General features: G+C 38.6%; 2 protein-coding genes and 1 long non-coding RNA gene across 3 annotated transcripts; 2 read left to right on the plus strand and 1 right to left on the minus strand.

Moving 5' to 3' along the window:
• Positions 1 to 106: 106 nt before the first annotated feature.
• Positions 107 to 3,542, plus strand: LOC116442788. Its single transcript, XR_004239646.1, has 2 exons — positions 107 to 1,046; positions 2,279 to 3,542. It is a non-coding gene; the product is annotated as an uncharacterized LOC116442788 (long non-coding RNA).
• A 1,230-nt stretch (positions 3,543 to 4,772) lies between these two features.
• Positions 4,773 to 8,898, minus strand: TPRKB (TP53RK binding protein). Its single transcript, XM_032106227.1, is given in 6 exon segments — positions 4,773 to 6,632; positions 7,459 to 7,635; positions 7,928 to 8,050; positions 8,521 to 8,676; positions 8,679 to 8,843; positions 8,845 to 8,898. Coding segments are annotated over 6 exon segments (762 nt in total). The 3' UTR covers positions 4,773 to 6,545.
• On the plus strand, positions 8,859 to 16,201 carry LOC116442786 (putative Dol-P-Glc:Glc(2)Man(9)GlcNAc(2)-PP-Dol alpha-1,2-glucosyltransferase). Its single transcript, XM_032106226.1, has 3 exons — positions 8,859 to 9,061; positions 9,311 to 9,508; positions 11,324 to 16,201. Exons 1-3 carry the CDS (start codon positions 8,897 to 8,899, stop codon positions 12,377 to 12,379), a joined length of 1,419 nt encoding a protein of 472 aa, XP_031962117.1. The 5' UTR covers positions 8,859 to 8,896; the 3' UTR covers positions 12,380 to 16,201.
• Positions 16,202 to 16,867: the final 666 nt, after the last annotated feature.

A 16,867-nucleotide genomic window follows, 5' to 3' on the forward strand; every position in this document is an offset into this window, starting at 1 on the left:
TTTCTACTTTGGTGTTTTCCTCATTGGTTCCAGTGACACAGTTTTGCTCACATGGCTGAACAAACTCAGTCTTAATTTTCTGGAGTGTAAGTGATTTTTCCAGGACGTATTTGGAAAGATGATGCAAGAAAGTGTTTTGGGAAAGAAGGGTTTTGGTCTGCCTTTTTAAATTGCAAATTTAAATGTGTTTGTTTACAAGCCCTACAAATCATTACAGGGGCATTGAACTGATTATGCTAAACTCACCATTAACCCAGCTGATCATACAACACCCAGCTTGGGAGAAATTCTGCATTGGCACAGCCTCTTGTTAATTAATGGCTCCAGGTGGTCAGGGAATAATAGGATGTACGTGACTTTGTTACTAACCCTAGATATCTAAATGTGGGGTTTTGTGCTGATAGATTACTTATTGACTGCTTATTGAATGTGATCATGTCATAGAAGTCAAAGGTTTAATAAAAAAGGCACCTACTTTTTTCATAAAAAATACTTGTTAGAGCACATGTAAGTGATGGTGGCTTGAAATGTCACTCCAGGCAATTTAAACCAAATTGCAGAAAGGAACTAAGTTTTACCCCAAAATAGCCTGTGATCTAATAGAAAGTAATTCTAAGCTACAGCTCATCCTGCATTTTTCATCACCAGCACCCTCCATCTGTGCATTACTTGTGTTGTTACGAATTTGGCAACACTTCAGCAGCAAGCTACTGTTTATGAGATCCCAGCAGCTAAAAGAAGCTAGTCATTGGGATTACTCATTACTTGCCTTGTGAACTGCTCAAGGGAATTTCTTCAAGAACTATGTCAAAATCAGCTTTAGAAACCATTAATTTGAGAGCTTTCATTGACACATAACAAGTGCTCCAAGATTATTGCTGGTCAAGTTGGTGGTCTTGGAAGGAAGATTCTTTTTGTTGGTACTGAGAGAAAATTTTCTCATTTTGTACAAGGAAACGAGGATAAAAAAGGCTCTTTTCCTCTGCAAGAAGAAATCTGACGCAGTGGGAACTCAATCCCCCAGACAACATGAATGCTTGCAGAAGGTAAGCTGCATATACTGCATTCCCCTCAGGTTGGAATAGAAAAGCAAACTATTGGCAGAATATTCCTCTTGTGGTCCTCACATGATGCTCCCAAATGATCATGAACTGTTATTTGATTTGCAGCTACGCATGACAAACTGTCCTCATACAAATGCTAAATGTTTAATTCTGCAACTACCTTCTGTACAAGCTCAATGGCAGAACTTTTGTTTTATTGATGAATACCCTTTTGGAGATTGCATTTCCTAGTCTTTCAGTTTTAACAAATTAGTTTTGACAGCTCTCTTCCAAGTATGTGCATAAGTATGTAATTTGTGGTTTAAAGTTCTTTTTTACTCATAAGCTGTATCTGTGCTAACATTTGTGGTAATCTCTACTCTTCTGTCATAGTAACAGCAGGAACATGTATGAACCAGACCTGCAATACATCTAATACATCTCAGACCCCTTCCTAACAAATGTGAAAATCACAAGCTAATTAATCTCCTTTTGGCATTCCAATTCAGATGTAATCGTGGACATTAAACATTACTTTTCTCTTAAGAAAAAAAAAAAAAACCAAAAAACAAAGGCAGCAGGAACAAGGACTCAGCACTGGGGCTTAGCAGGCAATTTTCAGTGGAGATAACAGTAACTGGAGGTCTGTTGCCATAGGTGAATAATTCTAGTTTCAAACCCTTTAGAAAAGATGACAAAGCAATGTTAAATGTTACTGCAGAGAATCCTGCAATATGCTTTGCATACTTACTCCTGATGGGTATCTTTGCCTAATGAATACCTTGACACAAGTACCCTCTGAAAAGCAGAGATAGAAAAACATGCTGGAGCAGGATGGGAAGCTCACATGCTGTACTTATTCCCATGGATTAAAGCTTTGGAAACTGGTAATTTTTTATTTGAACCCTGCCACTTTCATACTATTGCAAAATGAAAGGGTATGTTTTTTCTCATACAATGATCTGTATCAACAGTGAGGAGTAAGAACACTGTTTCCTCTAACAAGCCCATACCCAGTCTCTCTGCCTGTCAGTGGGAGAGAAATACCAAATGGCTGGTAAATGTTTTGCATTTCCAATTATAGAAATTATTTTATTAGCTGCAGACAGTTTGAAGAGCTCTTTCCCAAATCTAGTCAATGATACAATGCACACTCTGGATTTCATTACAAACAGTATTGAACTGTTAAAAAAAAGAATAATTTTTAACCTTAATCTTGCTTTTTGTTATGTCAGGATACATTCTCTTCGTGCTCACAGACAGAAAACTAATGGAAACAAAATTGAGAACTGGCACAGCACCTCTGGGTTCAAGTACCAGCATGGAGATGATCTTGTTACAGTCCACACCCTTTACACAGTGATCATCATGATCCTTCTAGTGGCACTTTGGGGAGCCTGGTCAAGAAAGGATTCATCCTTATAGCAGCAATATAGCAACTTTCTTTGTCAAATATTTAAAGAAGTATTTGTGTCAATTATCCATACTCAAGAGGAAGAAAAAAAAAAATCAGCCTATTTCAGTTTATTTGAAACTGCTTAAATGGTTGCTACTTGTGGAAGTGAATCTATGAAGCAATTCAATGGGCCATGCACAGAACATAATTTTGTGAAGAACATAGACCTGTTTGACCTGTACACATTTCTATTACACTCAGCATGTATATGAAAGTTTAAGCACCATATTCTAGAAAGAAGAATTCAACTTCTGTTTTAGTGTTTTGTATGTCCACCCCAGCCTTCCATTTGTGCACTTGTCGAGTCTCTACCTCTGCTAAGTTTGCCTGTCCCAATCCATGATAAAAACATACAATATAAGGAGGGAAATAATCTGCCATGTCACAACAACATAGGAAAAAATAATCAATAAACCCAGCTATTCTGCCAGCAAAGGAAGATCACTGAAAAAGTTGAATTCTCATCTCCATTGCTGAAGAGAGTTTGTATGGGACTTGCATCCATTATTTTTAACTTATGGTAATGACTTTATAAGCTCAGGAATAAAACTATGAAATGAGCTGTATTTCTGAATCCTTTGTCACAGCTGGCTCAGTTTTCAGTCTTGTATAATTTATCTGCAACCACCACTTGCTTTTCCATAATTCATTAGCATCTCATGGCAGCAGCAGCTTCTACATACACCAGCCCATCACTGATGGGGAGCATTCCATACTCCCACATTTTCAGGGAACAGGGAAGTAACCCCACTCAGACAACCTGCAAGCTTTCTGAATATAGAGCCGGTTGACAGTTTCTGTTCAACTCTTTGTTAGTTGTCTACTCCTGATGAGCACAAGTTAGTGGACTGGCAGTTTGGAGGGGCAGTGACTGTTGGAGACAATAGTCCAAGCCTTGAGAGCTTAAACTCAGCTTAAACCCCAAATTTTACCATTGGCTAAACTAATAAATAGTATCCCAATTAAAAAAAAAAGAAACCTGCAAGATATTTAGACATTTTACACACTCACATAGGTAGACACTTGTAATTAGGTAGTACCTGCAGACAACACAATTCTTCTAAGTATTGTGTACCCCATTTTGGTATCCATCCGTAATCAGGAGGGGTACATAAACTGAAATGTCTCTGAGAAGAGCTCCATGGCATAGCTCCAGGAGTGTTAACAAAGCTCAGTGTAGCACCAGAGACACCCATGTCAGCTCTCAGCAGGCAGTGAGGTGGCTGGAATTGGTGTTCCTCCATTGATGCTGCACTCAGCCAGCGTTACCCTACCAGGGCAAACACCCTTGTTAAGGCACCTGCATGCTTTAACAGGGGAGCGGTGCTTTGGTGATGCTCCCTAAAGAACAGCACACAAAGGAATACTTAAAAAACCAGATGATTAGCACATTAAATACATTGTCACAGAACATAGGGACCCAGCTATAAAACACGTAGCACGAACATTACAAGTGAACACAAAAGGATGGCAATGTACCTTTGAAGTACATGAGATGGTAGAGGGACCTATGCATTCTGACAGCAGCAAAAAACCTCTGGTGATCAGGGCTGTGGGACAGACAGTGGCCTCAGTGTGCTGGAAGTCAAACACAAAATCCCAAATGCACCCCACCTAGGGAAAAAAAAAACACCTAGAACAATTGACCACACATCATAATTAAGCATTTAGTTGTTAAATTAATAAATTCTGCAGGTATAATCCTGCCTCTGAAGCACTGGAGGTCCAAATAAGGTCTTGAAAATACTTCAGCTTCCTCTTTCACCTTGTGATAGAGGAGATGAGGCATGAAAGTTCAGAAGAGACTGCAGCAGAACATTAAATGTTTTGAAAAACATTTTTTTTTCTCTTATATTTTTGCGTTTCAGAAAACAGCCTTGGTTGATTTAGTGATAACATTAGAGATCTAAATTAACTAATTTTTAATGTGTTCAGAAAGACAAGTGTATCTTTGCAGGGTGAACAAAATCTACTTTTATTACCAGTTTTTGTAAAGAACTCATTTAACTTGGATAATGCAACCACACCTAGGGAAAACCTGTGGTCTTGCAGGGCATAGTTTTCAATGCAAACAGTCCCAAATCATTTGCCTGACTGAATGATACTTTGGAGACTTCAGGTCCCAAAATAATTTCCTGTAAATCCACCCATGAAAACACCTCATTTGGGTCTCACAGTAAATCACAATTTAACTTATGTCAACAGTAACAAACTATTTAATGTCTCTACACCAATGAAATAGATGGACAAGAAGCAGAAACTGGGAACCCAAGTTTGGAAATTGTGTCAAAACTTTTATGCAGCGATCATTTTATTACTATTTCTCCTGTATTAAACAGACTGGACAAACATTTTACACATGTTCAAAAAAGGCAATGGTTTAAGTAAACCTGTCTGCTGTTATTTTAAACTACCAAAACATTGTAGTTCAGCCAGTAAATCTTATGATATATTCCATGTACCAAACGGACTGTCAGAAAATGAAAACAAGTCTCTTATTTTTTTTCCATGGTCATTCTCACATGCTGATGTTACACACTTTTGAAGACTCAAGTCCTTCCAAGCTCCATTTTTTGCTACTGCCTCACATTTCCCTTTAGAGCCGATGATGCATTCTGTAAAGCCATCTTTAAAGCAAGAAGTCAGCATAGGCATTTGTCCCAAATCCTTTGATAAACCTTGCAATTCCCTTGGTACTTTGTAACTAAATTTGCCATTGGTCTGCTTGGTAAGAAAAGGATGGTATTTGTACTACTGTGTTTTAACTAAGGGAAGACTTAACTGAAATCAAAATGCGAAACAGAAGCTGTATATTACTGTATTAAATACAGAAACAGACAAAATCAGGTCTACATGTCAGTTCACTTGTCTGTTTACTGTACTGGACAACATTTGAACTCTAACTCAGACTACCTCTCCCTCAAAATATATTTTGTTTTCCCAAACATTATGCATAAGAATAACTCTCCCAAAGATCTTTTAAGTACACAAATCATAATACCTCAGAGAACTTCAGAAAAAAAAATGCAGACAGCTACACAGTTTTATGTACATCCCAGAAAAATACTACAGCATAAAAATAACAAACAGGATGGATTTCTACCTAATTAGGACATTAGTTTTACTTGAACAGGATGCCTGCCTGTGATTAAATGATACACACGCAGGGCTGTTGCACCTGGTCACTACTGGAAATCAATAGTCCTCTTAGTTCCCTTTGATGGCCTTTCCTAGCACTGGTTCAAAAAACCAAGACAAGATTTATGATCCTTTCAGAATGCTATGTAAGCTCTATTAACAATTTAAGTGGAGACAATCTATGGTGCAGATTTGTCTGTGAATTCTGCACTTGGAACAACTTCAGCATCACATGTATCAGTGTTACGAAGTAAAAGCACCACTTCTTATCCTTTAATGCCAGCAATGGATGACATCAGACTGTCAGGTGCTAACACCACCACAGCATTATCCACACTGACCTTATTCTTCATTGCACACATCTCTGGTGCACCTGCTCCACATTGCCATTGGCTGCCACACTGCTTCTCTGCCCCTTCCTGTCCTCAAAGGGTGGGCAGCAATTCTATCCCAGTAGCAAAAAGAGGGAGATGCTGCTGATTATTTATGGAAAATTTCCTTTTCCTAGTCCATCAGAAATACTTGGGCTGTAAAGACACCTTTTCTGGCAGTAGTATTGTTAAAGGGATATCATCCATCAGGTTGCCAAACCAAAACAAATCAGAGCACGGTTAATAAAAAGTATTTACAATGTTTGAACCCTGTCTGGGACTACCAAAACATTTGACGAAAGAGTAAGTACACATTTCCAAGCCTTTTGTTTAAGTTCAGCTTACAGTACTGGCAATTTTCCCTTGTCAAGAAAAGGGACAGAAATGCCAATGGCAAATTCTGCTTGGCCTGGCAGAGTTGCTCTCTGTGCTTAGAACACAGCTCAGGTTACCCTTGTGTCCAAGCTTGGTTAAAGCTCAGATGTTATCAAACTACTCAGTACTACTTTACTTCCTCTGAAATTTATTTCCACATTTTCACAAAACATCTTTTGTTGACATTCTGCAAACAACACTATCCAATAAGGTGCCGATTTTTTCTTCCTGTGGAGTAACTTTGTACACCTGCAGAAAAAAAAAGAACAAGAAAAACAGGAAATATGTATAAGGAAGAAAAAAACTGATGACATACCTTCTAAAAATACGTACACAAGAAAAGATTATTCCCCTCTTCCCCACTTTTACATTGGAAATTCCTACCTTCTTGTGACTACAAGACAAAATTTGGACTGAAGCAAATTCTGAAACTGCAAGAACAAGGAAAGCTATGAAACTGAATGAGAGCAGCACTTCTAACTCCACATGTTAAATGCTACGATTTGTTCAATTTTATTCATATGTCTCCTATCAATACTTTGACAGACATCATAACGATTATTTAAGTTACTTGAATTTTATCATGTAGGACACATATGCTTCAAAATACCTATTTAGCATGTGGTAATCTGTTAAGAGCATACATGCCCTAAGACAGCTCCTAACAGCTAATTGACATGTTTTTACTTTAACCACCCCTACAGGGACTATGTATGTACTTAAGATTATGAAACTGCTCAGGACTGAAATTTTTAATTAAATGAATATTTGCCTGAGAAAACAGGAAGAAAAAGTGCTTGGATGGTAGGCAGCAATTTGGAATTTATTTTTATGGTCAAATTCCCTGACAACATTAATAATTTGAAGACTTAAACTTTGTGATGTTAGGGTGTGACAACTAAAACTTGTTTCAACTAAAAAATTCTAAGAAATAATCAAGGTCCACTTAAAATGAGTTGTCCACTTGTGCTAAAGAAATACAGATCCTAAGTTAATTATGTCTGTTGATATTCAATCAGACAACTAAATAAACTATCCCTCTTCTCCATGTCAGTCTTCTCTTTTGGCTACACACCTTTTTAACTTTGGCAGTGTCTGTTAGTTGGGGGAGCTCATCTAGGGAAACCTGCTCGCCTTCCACCTGAGATGTTATATCCGCCAGATTTACAGTCTTGTCTCCATCCACAACCAGCACAATGAGTACTGCTGTTTCGCTGTCTGAAATGCCAAACTTTTTAAATGCATCTGAAATCTGAGAAAAGATAAAAAAAAAATTAAAATATTATGAGTCACTTTCTGACTACATATAAGGAACCTTTTCAGTTACTGTGTCAGATACACCAACAGTATAAATTGACAGACATTTTACATTAATGGAATTCTGACAAGCTACAAACCGTAACAGTATATTAGCGTTATTAAAAATAACAGTAGCTTCTACTAGTAGCCAGGTAGGCTGTTAAATGAATACATGTACTTAGTTTGGATGTGTGGATCTTAGCAAGCTTTTCTGGCAAAAAAGAAATTTGTTCAATAAATCTTACATTGTTGCTTGGTGAAAGGCTGAAAATAATTTCTGCATAGAGTGTTCTGGTCTTCATTTTACCTATCTTCTGTAGATGCACTGCTTTGTTGGCTGCCACAAGAATCTGAAAAGGATCTACAATCTGTAAAACACAACAGAAACAGTTATACAGAATTTTAACATACTGTTTTGAAATATGAAAAAAATCCTGACCACTTCATTTTTATAGCCTAATTCTAACAAAAAAGGACTAGATTCTAAAATTATTTATGGGTTTAAATGAGAACAAAGGCACCAGATAGTCGATTCTTGACAGCATGAATCAATTAGCATTAGAGTTTACACATGAAGCAGATTTAAACCGCTTCACCAAGCAGGATGTGAAACGAATCAAGACAACAATTGCTTTGGCCAATCCTGCCAATGCTGTGTTTTACACAGACCAACCCTTCTGCTGTAGGACATAGTAATGAAATCAAAGGAGGGCATTTGCGCAGAGCCTGGAGGACGCGCAAAGCAACTCGTGGGACAGCGACTGAGAGCACGGGTCGTCCTTCACTGAGCTCCCCCGAGGATTTCCACACCGACAGGGCGGCACACGCGTTCACTCACCATCGCGGGGTTTATCAGTGCTCCGTCAATGGATCCTTCCATGGCTTTTTTCCGCAGAGCAGCGGCATTTTTCACGTGCTGGAAGAGGAGCAGCGTGACACTGCGGCCAGGGAACAGCTCCAGCCGGTGCGTTCGCTCCATCCCGGCCGCCCCAGGGTATCGGTGGCACGGAGGCGCCGCTCGTCCCGTGGACAACGCAGCGCTACCGACACGCGGCCACTCAGACCGGGGGCTCAGCGCTTCCGACAGGGATCCCCAATATCCGGGCCCCGCCACAGCCGCTGCCCCGCGGCCCTTCCCGCCCGGCCGGGTGCCGCCCCGCGCCGCTCGCCCCTCCCCGGAAGGGCGGCGCCATCGCGGCCGGCGCGGAGCCGGCATGGAGCGGGCCGAGGCCTACGGCTTCTCGGGCGCTCTGAGCGGCGCCTTCCTGCTGTCGTGCCTGCTCTTCGCGGCCGTCAGCCGCCGACAGCGCGGGCCCTACATGGACGAGGTGTTCCACGTCCCGCAGGCGCAGGCCTACTGCCACGGCCGCTTCCTGCAGGTCAGGGAGGAACTCATCCTTGCAGCAGCAGTATAACAGCCGCTCGGGGTCGAGGGTGGCCGAAGGCGGGTTTTGTACCGGGGTGGAGGAGCAGCGCGCCTGGCAGCGCACACGGAGTTCAGAACCCTCCGGGCAACAATGCCAGGAGCTGTCTGGGCCTCCGGGCCGAGCGAAGGGGCCGTGGCGGGGTGGGGTAGCCGGGCCGCTGTGTCGGGAGCGCTCCGTAACGCTGTGTGTGTCGCGTCGCAGTGGGACCCCATGATCACCACGCTGCCCGGCCTGTACCTGCTCTCGGTGGGAGTGGTGAAGCCCGCGGCGTGGCTCCTCGGGTGGACGGGAAGCGTGGTGTGCTCCGTGGGAATGCTCAGGTTCATCAACCTCCTCTTCAGTGCTGGGAACTTCTATTTACTGTATTTGCTTCTGTTCAAGATCCATCAGAAGAATAAGGTACGGTCAGAGTAAAATAATTTTATGCACTTGTACAAGCAGCTTTGATGGCTTAGTGTATGTTCCCTTCACTACATATGTGAGCTGTTCTCAGTTTTCTGTAACTGCAAGTACCACCACCAGTTTGGCCAAGAAGACACATTCCTATTCTCTAATTTTTTTTAATATGTTTTTTCTCGTACAAGGTGCAGTCCTCTAAAATTTCATTCTTGCGCATAACTACAGGGAGTCCCATTGAAATAAAAGTTAGTACATATGCAGACTTATTATCCGAAGGTCTGAATGCTCATCTACTTGGGATTACTAGGAGTCCTCACAGAGCTTGAACAGCAGCTCCTCAGCTGCTCTGTGAGCAGCCTGTGTTGTTTATGTGGACTTCTTCTTCTTCAGCTGCGGGCATTTGATTTTGTCCGTGTTGAATTACATCATATTTTTGTTATCCCATTCCTCCAGCCTGTGTGGGTGACTCTGGATGACACCTGTACTCTTTAGTAAATTGCCTGGTCCCACCCATGTAGTGTCAACTACAGACTTGATGACAGTGTACTCTCACTGCTTTCTTGTCTTTGATAAAGACATTAAACAGGACAGGTCCCAGTACAGATCCCCGTGGTACTTGGGTTGTTACTGTCCTTTGGGTAGAGTGTGACCAGTTCACCATCCAGCCGGTTTTTACCTGTCTAGCTGTCCGTACATCATACCGTAACAGTTCAGCTTGGATACAAGAATGCTGTATATTTAAAATTCTGGAGCATCCACCACTGCAGTAAATAGATGGTTTTAGTGGTTAATGGCTTCTTTAAAATCCTTCATGTTAGTAAAGTTACTTAGTTTAACTTTTAACCTTAAAACATTTTTTCCTGTTCCCTGATAACTGAAGGATTCCTTTACTATAAAGAAAATTTCTTTTGGTGTATTTTCTTAGAGAAACCTCTTCATTTTTAAGCACATGATAACACTACAGAATTAGATCAGATAAATTGTTTCCACTTTTAATTTTATACTTGGAAGTGGAAACATAAATGTAAGAAAAAGTTTCATGACAGTAGTCTAAGCATTAAGTAATACTTGGACACTTCGTTGACCTCAGCATTTTCTCTATTCCTCTTTCCTGTAAGGTGGTGAGTGGCTATTGCACCCCACACTACATCATTCAGAAACATCATGCAACATTTTATCATGTTGTGGTTTGTGGTGTATCATGTAGTGAGTGGGATGATTGGGAAGAGTTTTTAACTGCCTGTCTCCTACCTTTTTTAAAGTTTCTTTTCTGACTCATGAATTATAATGAGGATAAATAATAAAAGCTGCATTAAAGATCAGAAACTTGGAGATGACCTCTCTGTGGACTGGGTTCAAGAGAGGTGATAGTAGAGGCACAAAATGGTGCTGTCTCACAGATAAACAGAATCTCATTATGAGATTGCAGGGGCGTAAACCATTGATTTTACTTTCTTCTGCCTATTAATGCAGCCTTTTTATCCAAGGTGTGGGGGCAATTATGCTCCCACCATGATTTTAATGCCACAAATACATGCACACCTGACATGTGAAAGAAGTTGGTGTATTTTTGTTGCCATATTTTTAACTCACCTGCAGTAATGTTTTGTACTTTCCACTTGGATTTTAACATTGTGTAACTGTATTAACATCACGGGAGCTTAAGAAATATATAGCATTTGTGCAATAATGGAAACAAAGAGCATAGGAGATGTTATATTGTGTTAATGGAATTCTCAAGAATGATACTAGTTTTCTTTTAATTTATTATTTTATTAGACGTTGTCTAACCACATTTTTCTGCTTCTTTTTTAGGCTGTGTCTGGTTTCCAGAGAATCTTGTCTACATTAACTCTTGCAATGTTTCCCACCCTTTATTTTTTTACATTCCTTTATTATACAGATCCAGGATCAGTATTTTTTACTCTCTTTTCCTATTTAATGTGCCTTTATGGTAACCATAAAACTTCTGCTCTCCTTGGATTTTGTGGCTTCATGTTTCGTCAGACGAATATTGTGTGGACAGTTTTTTGTGCTGGAAATGTTGTTGCAGAGAAGCTAAATGAAGCCTGGAAGATTGAGTTGCAGAAAAAGAAAGATGAAAAGATTTCTTCCAGGAAAGGATCATTTTCCGATTTGACCAGAATACTGCAGTTTCTTGTTGAATATCTCACATCACCTAAAAACTTAGTTACACTTAGTGCTTTAACTTGGCCATACATCATATTAGTATCTCTGTTCTTTGTTTTTGTCTTTATCAATGGTGGAATAGTTGTTGGTGATAAAAGTAGTCATGAAGCCTGTTTGCACTTTCCTCAGCTGTTCTATTTTCTGTCCTTTACAGTTTTTTTTTCATTCCCTCATTTATTGACCCCTACTAAAATCAGGAAATTCCTTTTGTCATTGCGAAAGCACCCTGTGCAGTATAGCTTAATCGCTGTCATCTCTTTATTCCTGATCTGGAAATTTACCTACGTCCATAAGTATTTACTAGCAGATAACAGACACTATACATTTTATGTCTGGAGAAAAGTGTTCCAAAGACATGAGCTTGTAAAATACCTGTTAGTTCCATTCTATATATTTGCTGGCTGGAGTTTTGCTGATACACTAAAATCAAAATCGATATTCTGGATCTTAATGTATTTTGTATGTTTATTAGCAGTCACAGTTCCTCAAAAATTGCTAGAATTTCGTTACTTTATTTTGCCATTCTTAATATATAGGCTCAATATTCCATTTCTGTCACTATATAGACAACTTCTGGAGCTGGCTTTTTACGTTTTAGTAAATGCTGTTACCTTTTATCTTTTTCTAAACAGAGCATTCAAATGGGAAAATAGTGATGAAGTACAGAGGTTTATGTGGTGACTTTTTTTTGGTACTTTTATACCTGTAGGAAAACACTATTCTGTTTCAGGACTGGACTCTGGAATGAAGCAATGTCTTTTGCATCATGTAAGGACTGTTTTCCCTAGTTGGAATTGGGAAGTAAGCTCTTTGCTTATATTGTTGCAACCAAATGCAAGATCTGTTATAATGTGAAGATACTCCAGATGTTGAATTCATGAGAATTTTAAAATTCAATATGAGGGGAAATGTGAGAACACCTTTCTGTAATTACTGTAAAATAAGGGAGATGTTTACTGTCATTTTTCATGATAATAAAGTATTATATGACATGCCCTTGAAGGAATAACAGTTTATAAGTATGTTTCAGAGGTTTCTCTTTTAAAAAAGAAGGATTTCAGTATTCAACCTTTTTGTTTATTTATCTGTGCGCATATTTATTCCTCAGATCAGGCCATTTCCTTCTTGGTTTACTAGTTGTCAGGTATAAACCACTGCTAAAGTACAATGTTTTCAAAACCTCCTATGTCTCACTGAGTTTTCATCACTTTTTTGTCAGTAAATGCTTACATTAGTTTTATAAACAGAATGTAGGCTCTTAAATCATTAGAGCATTTTGAGCATTTTATTTCAAACTGGTATTTAGAAAACACAGTGGAGGCTATGTGCGTGTGCGTTCTTTGAGGCAATAAATGTTACTGTACAAGAAAAGATAAATTGCAGTTGATTATGTGACCTATAAGAAGGGGAGTAATTTACAGATGTCAGACTGTAACATGCAGTGGATTGCAGCCTCTTAAATAATTGAGCTTTTATGTCCTGTGGTTCTGGGCTTACAGGTTTGTGCTGAAATCAGCTCTTGAGTGCACTCCTGAGTTGCACAGAGTATTTCAAAGATCTTTGATGTGTAATCTTCAGTAAGTACTAATGGCATTACTGAACTAGTCTTTTAAGTATTTTTCATGTTTATACAAACTTAATGGAACTTGAGTGTATATATTTTGTTTTACAAAGGCAAAATGCAATGTATATATACGTATATGTATGTATATGTATTTAAAAGCATCTAGTGTGCATTATCAGAAAAAATGAAGCCTGTAATGGTTCCTGTCAGTAATGACTTTATTAAGTCTGAAAAATATTTGATTGCTAAAGTGTGTGGCAGAGGAGGGTGGTGTCCAAAACTTCAGGTACTGTGTAGCCTCTTTAAATTCGTTATTGTTCTGTAATGAAAATACTGCAGCCAGATCTGTGCAAACATCATATTATCGGCACTCAAGTCACTCTGAAATGGAATTGTTTTTCAAGAGGTCAGTACTGGTGAGTTACAGACTCAGGTCAATACTGTTACTGTTTTCTTTTGCAACATTAAGACATTAAGATCAGTGTCCTGGCTCCAGTTCCTTCCCTGTACTAACACTGTGGGTGTGGTGAGCTCAGATTCTGATCAGTGCCTTCGCAGCCCTGTTTCTCCTAAGGAAATCCTCAAGCCACTCTTCAATGAGTAGGTGTGTTTGTATTGAATTTAAGATATCTGCCAGGTCACTCTTTGCTTCTTGGCCTTTTGCCAGCCTGGTAATTTGTTGTCAATGTGTACCGTAGGGAACACCATTTTCAATCATTCCCTATTTGCTTCTTCAAATTGAAGGGACAAGAGAAACCTGAAATGGGTTGCTTTTGAAGAATCCAGCATGGTTCTGGCAGAGTCCAGATATTGTGTTGCGATTTCAGTGTCACAGATTTGGGAGGGGAAGTCTTGCGTGCCTTCTGCTTCCAATTTTGTTTTTGTGTGCCATGCCAATAAAATCATAAGATAAAGAGCATTTGCTGCCTTGAGTACAACTTCATTTGTGCCCTGAAATACTGAGTTGGAATGGTAACATGGGAAGGCATGGGGCTCTGTCTAGTATTCTAAATTGTATCTTAGATCTGAGGGTTTTCTCTGGTTTTACGTTGGGGAGCAGGTGTCCATTCCCTTGAGGAAAAGAAAATTCCCTTGCAGAGATCCCTGTGTAGTCCACAGGTGTTTTGTCCAGCATGTCTGTAGTTACTGGTTTCAAATACCTTTGATGATCAACACTGTTGAGAGACTGTTAGGCTTCCTACTTTTAACAGAAGTAGAAGCTGTGTTTCAAGTGAAAAGAGCTGGCTTAAACATGTACAACTTAAAAAGTTCTTTTTTGTAGTGAAAAGTGAATGCAAAAAGTCCACCAAGATTTAGAGCACAATACCTTTCTAATGAGCTCCACCCCAGGAGACACTAGAAAAATTACACAGAGAGATGCCTGTGACCTGCTGGGGCTGCTTAACCAGTATTATGAAATGGCGTAATATTTTGTAATGGAATTTATCACTATACTTACAGATTTTAATTTAAAAGTACAATTATGCTTAATATGTTTTGCTCATTTGAAAGCAGGCTGAGCTGATAAAAGTTTATTTAAAGAGGGAAGTTGATGAATTACTAAAGTATGAAAGGAGAACATATTTGTAGAATAAAGCTATGTTTTTACTTTTGCCTATGAGCCTGTTAATATTGCAGGTAATATTCAATGTTGGCCAAGTCAGTCCAGAAATCCGGGTGGTTATATTTGTATCAGAATTGGTCATAAAGAAAGGTCTCCAAATTCCGTCAGTATTTCCTAGAACTTTGACAAATAGCACTAGCACTATTGAAATTCATTGAAAAATGGATTTTAGTATTTTGCTCCTGAAATATTATCTAGTTTAGCTGTTAGCTGTTTTCCTTAAAGACATGCAGAAAGGGTTGTATTTATCCTGCTTTATGTTGCCAAGGTCTTCTAGATTCAATAAAACCATAATTGCTTACTTTAGGTTAATTCTCAGCAGGTGTCATTTGGCAATGAAATGTCTTAAAACAGCTTTAAAACGTTCATGTCTTGTAAATTTTATTAGTTAATAATTTAGAATGAAGTCACACTAATTTCTTAAAGTATCCAAGGTAAAACCAAAAATGGCATAGCTAACATTTCTATAATGGCTGCTTAAAAAAAAGGGCTCAGTTTTTTTCTTAGAGAGAAAGATGATTTTTCAGTAACTGTTGGAATAATAAAAATAGCTGAATAGTCATAGCATGGCTGAATTGTTTTGAAGTGGGGGGAAAAAATACAAATAGTTGAACAATTTTTTTTCTTTCAGTTAAAAAAATGTTGTTATTCATCAAGATAGGAAGTTTGATAATCCTTTATGCTGTGAACTGCATTTCCTGCTATTTGTGAGCATTCTATATTTCATTCCTTTTAACTTCTTTGACAACAAATGTTCATGTTCAAAATTAGCAAGAATTTTATATCATAAGCGATGCTGAAATATTTTTTAATCTGTTAATTTTCTAGAGGGTTGATAAATAAGATGGATTACTTCTGTTAGAAAGTAAGGAAAAAGTATTCTGTAGTGTCTGGGGGCGGTTGGTTTTTGTCCTGTTAATGCAGCTCTGATGTTTTCTGTTGTTCACAAGGTGGCAGTCCTGTGCTGTCTTGTTGAGGTGACCAAGTGCTTAGTGCAATGCTGCTTGAAATCATAATGTTGTTCCAGCAACACTTTGATAATTAGAATATTTCAAGTTCTCTCATGGCTGATTGCTTGTTTTAGTAACTGATTTAGCTATAATATCATTGTTAATTTTAAATGTGTATAGTATGTTAAGTTCTATTAATCTTAAAAGTGTCTTTCTGGCATTTTTTTCTGTTTGGGAAATTTTCATATCTGCTCTAAGAGAACAAAATGAAACTCGAAATCCTACTGTTGTAAAGATGTCATTGTTTTTAGCAGATTAGCAGATTTCCTTTTGGTGTTTTATTATTAAATTTCACAGTATTTTTACTTTCTTTGCATATTCATTCTATTTGTTTCTGTCTAAGAAGAAAAAAAACTGAAGGACAAATTGAGGAAAGCAGAGTAATTATGCTTTTGAGACTGACACATGGTGATTTTCTAAAATATTCACTCTTATTTGGGTGATGCACATTCGAACTATAAATGTTCAAGTGTCTGTTGGCCCTATAGTAGTCAATATACCTTCTTTTAAATGTGTCATCTAGTTTTTGCATAATGAAAAATTGTAAAGCCCAATCCATGAAAATGCTTCTAATTATCTTAAACTTTGTCTATATTCAGCATCCTAATTTTTCCTCCTGAAAAACTTTGCTCTCTTTGCTTATCCCTTGTTAGATTAGACATGCTTTTTATTTTCAATTCAGTGACATTCGTATGTTACCTGAGGCACGTTTTATAAAAAAACATCCTTCTTAAAAGTATGCTTTAGACGAATGCAGATAATTGGTGTTGCTAACAAACATCCTTTTGCCAACAAAAAGGATCTCTCCATGAGACAGAAATGCTAATCTACCTAGCCATGTGTAGCTAAAATGCCCTTAATTTGCCAGTTTTTCTGCTTGATCTCAGAATATGCTTGGGACCTCACGCTGTTCCTTCAGCTTCAGGGATAGCTGGGATACAAGGAGCAGGAAGCAAGAGGAAAAACATTTC

This window comes from Corvus moneduloides, chromosome 4 (assembly GCF_009650955.1).
Source record: "Corvus moneduloides isolate bCorMon1 chromosome 4, bCorMon1.pri, whole genome shotgun sequence".
NCBI lineage: Eukaryota > Metazoa > Chordata > Aves > Passeriformes > Corvidae > Corvus > Corvus moneduloides.

Coding starts and splice junctions, on each gene's coding strand:
- LOC116442786 (XM_032106226.1), top strand. CDS start 8,897: ATGGAGCGGGCCGAGGCCTACGGCTTCTCGGGCGCTCTGAGCGGCGCC. Junction 9,062..9,310: donor GCCACGGCCGCTTCCTGCAG/GTCAGGGAGGAA, acceptor GTCGCGTCGCAG/TGGGACCCCATGATCACCAC. Junction 9,509..11,323: donor AGATCCATCAGAAGAATAAG/GTACGGTCAGAG, acceptor CTTCTTTTTTAG/GCTGTGTCTGGTTTCCAGAG.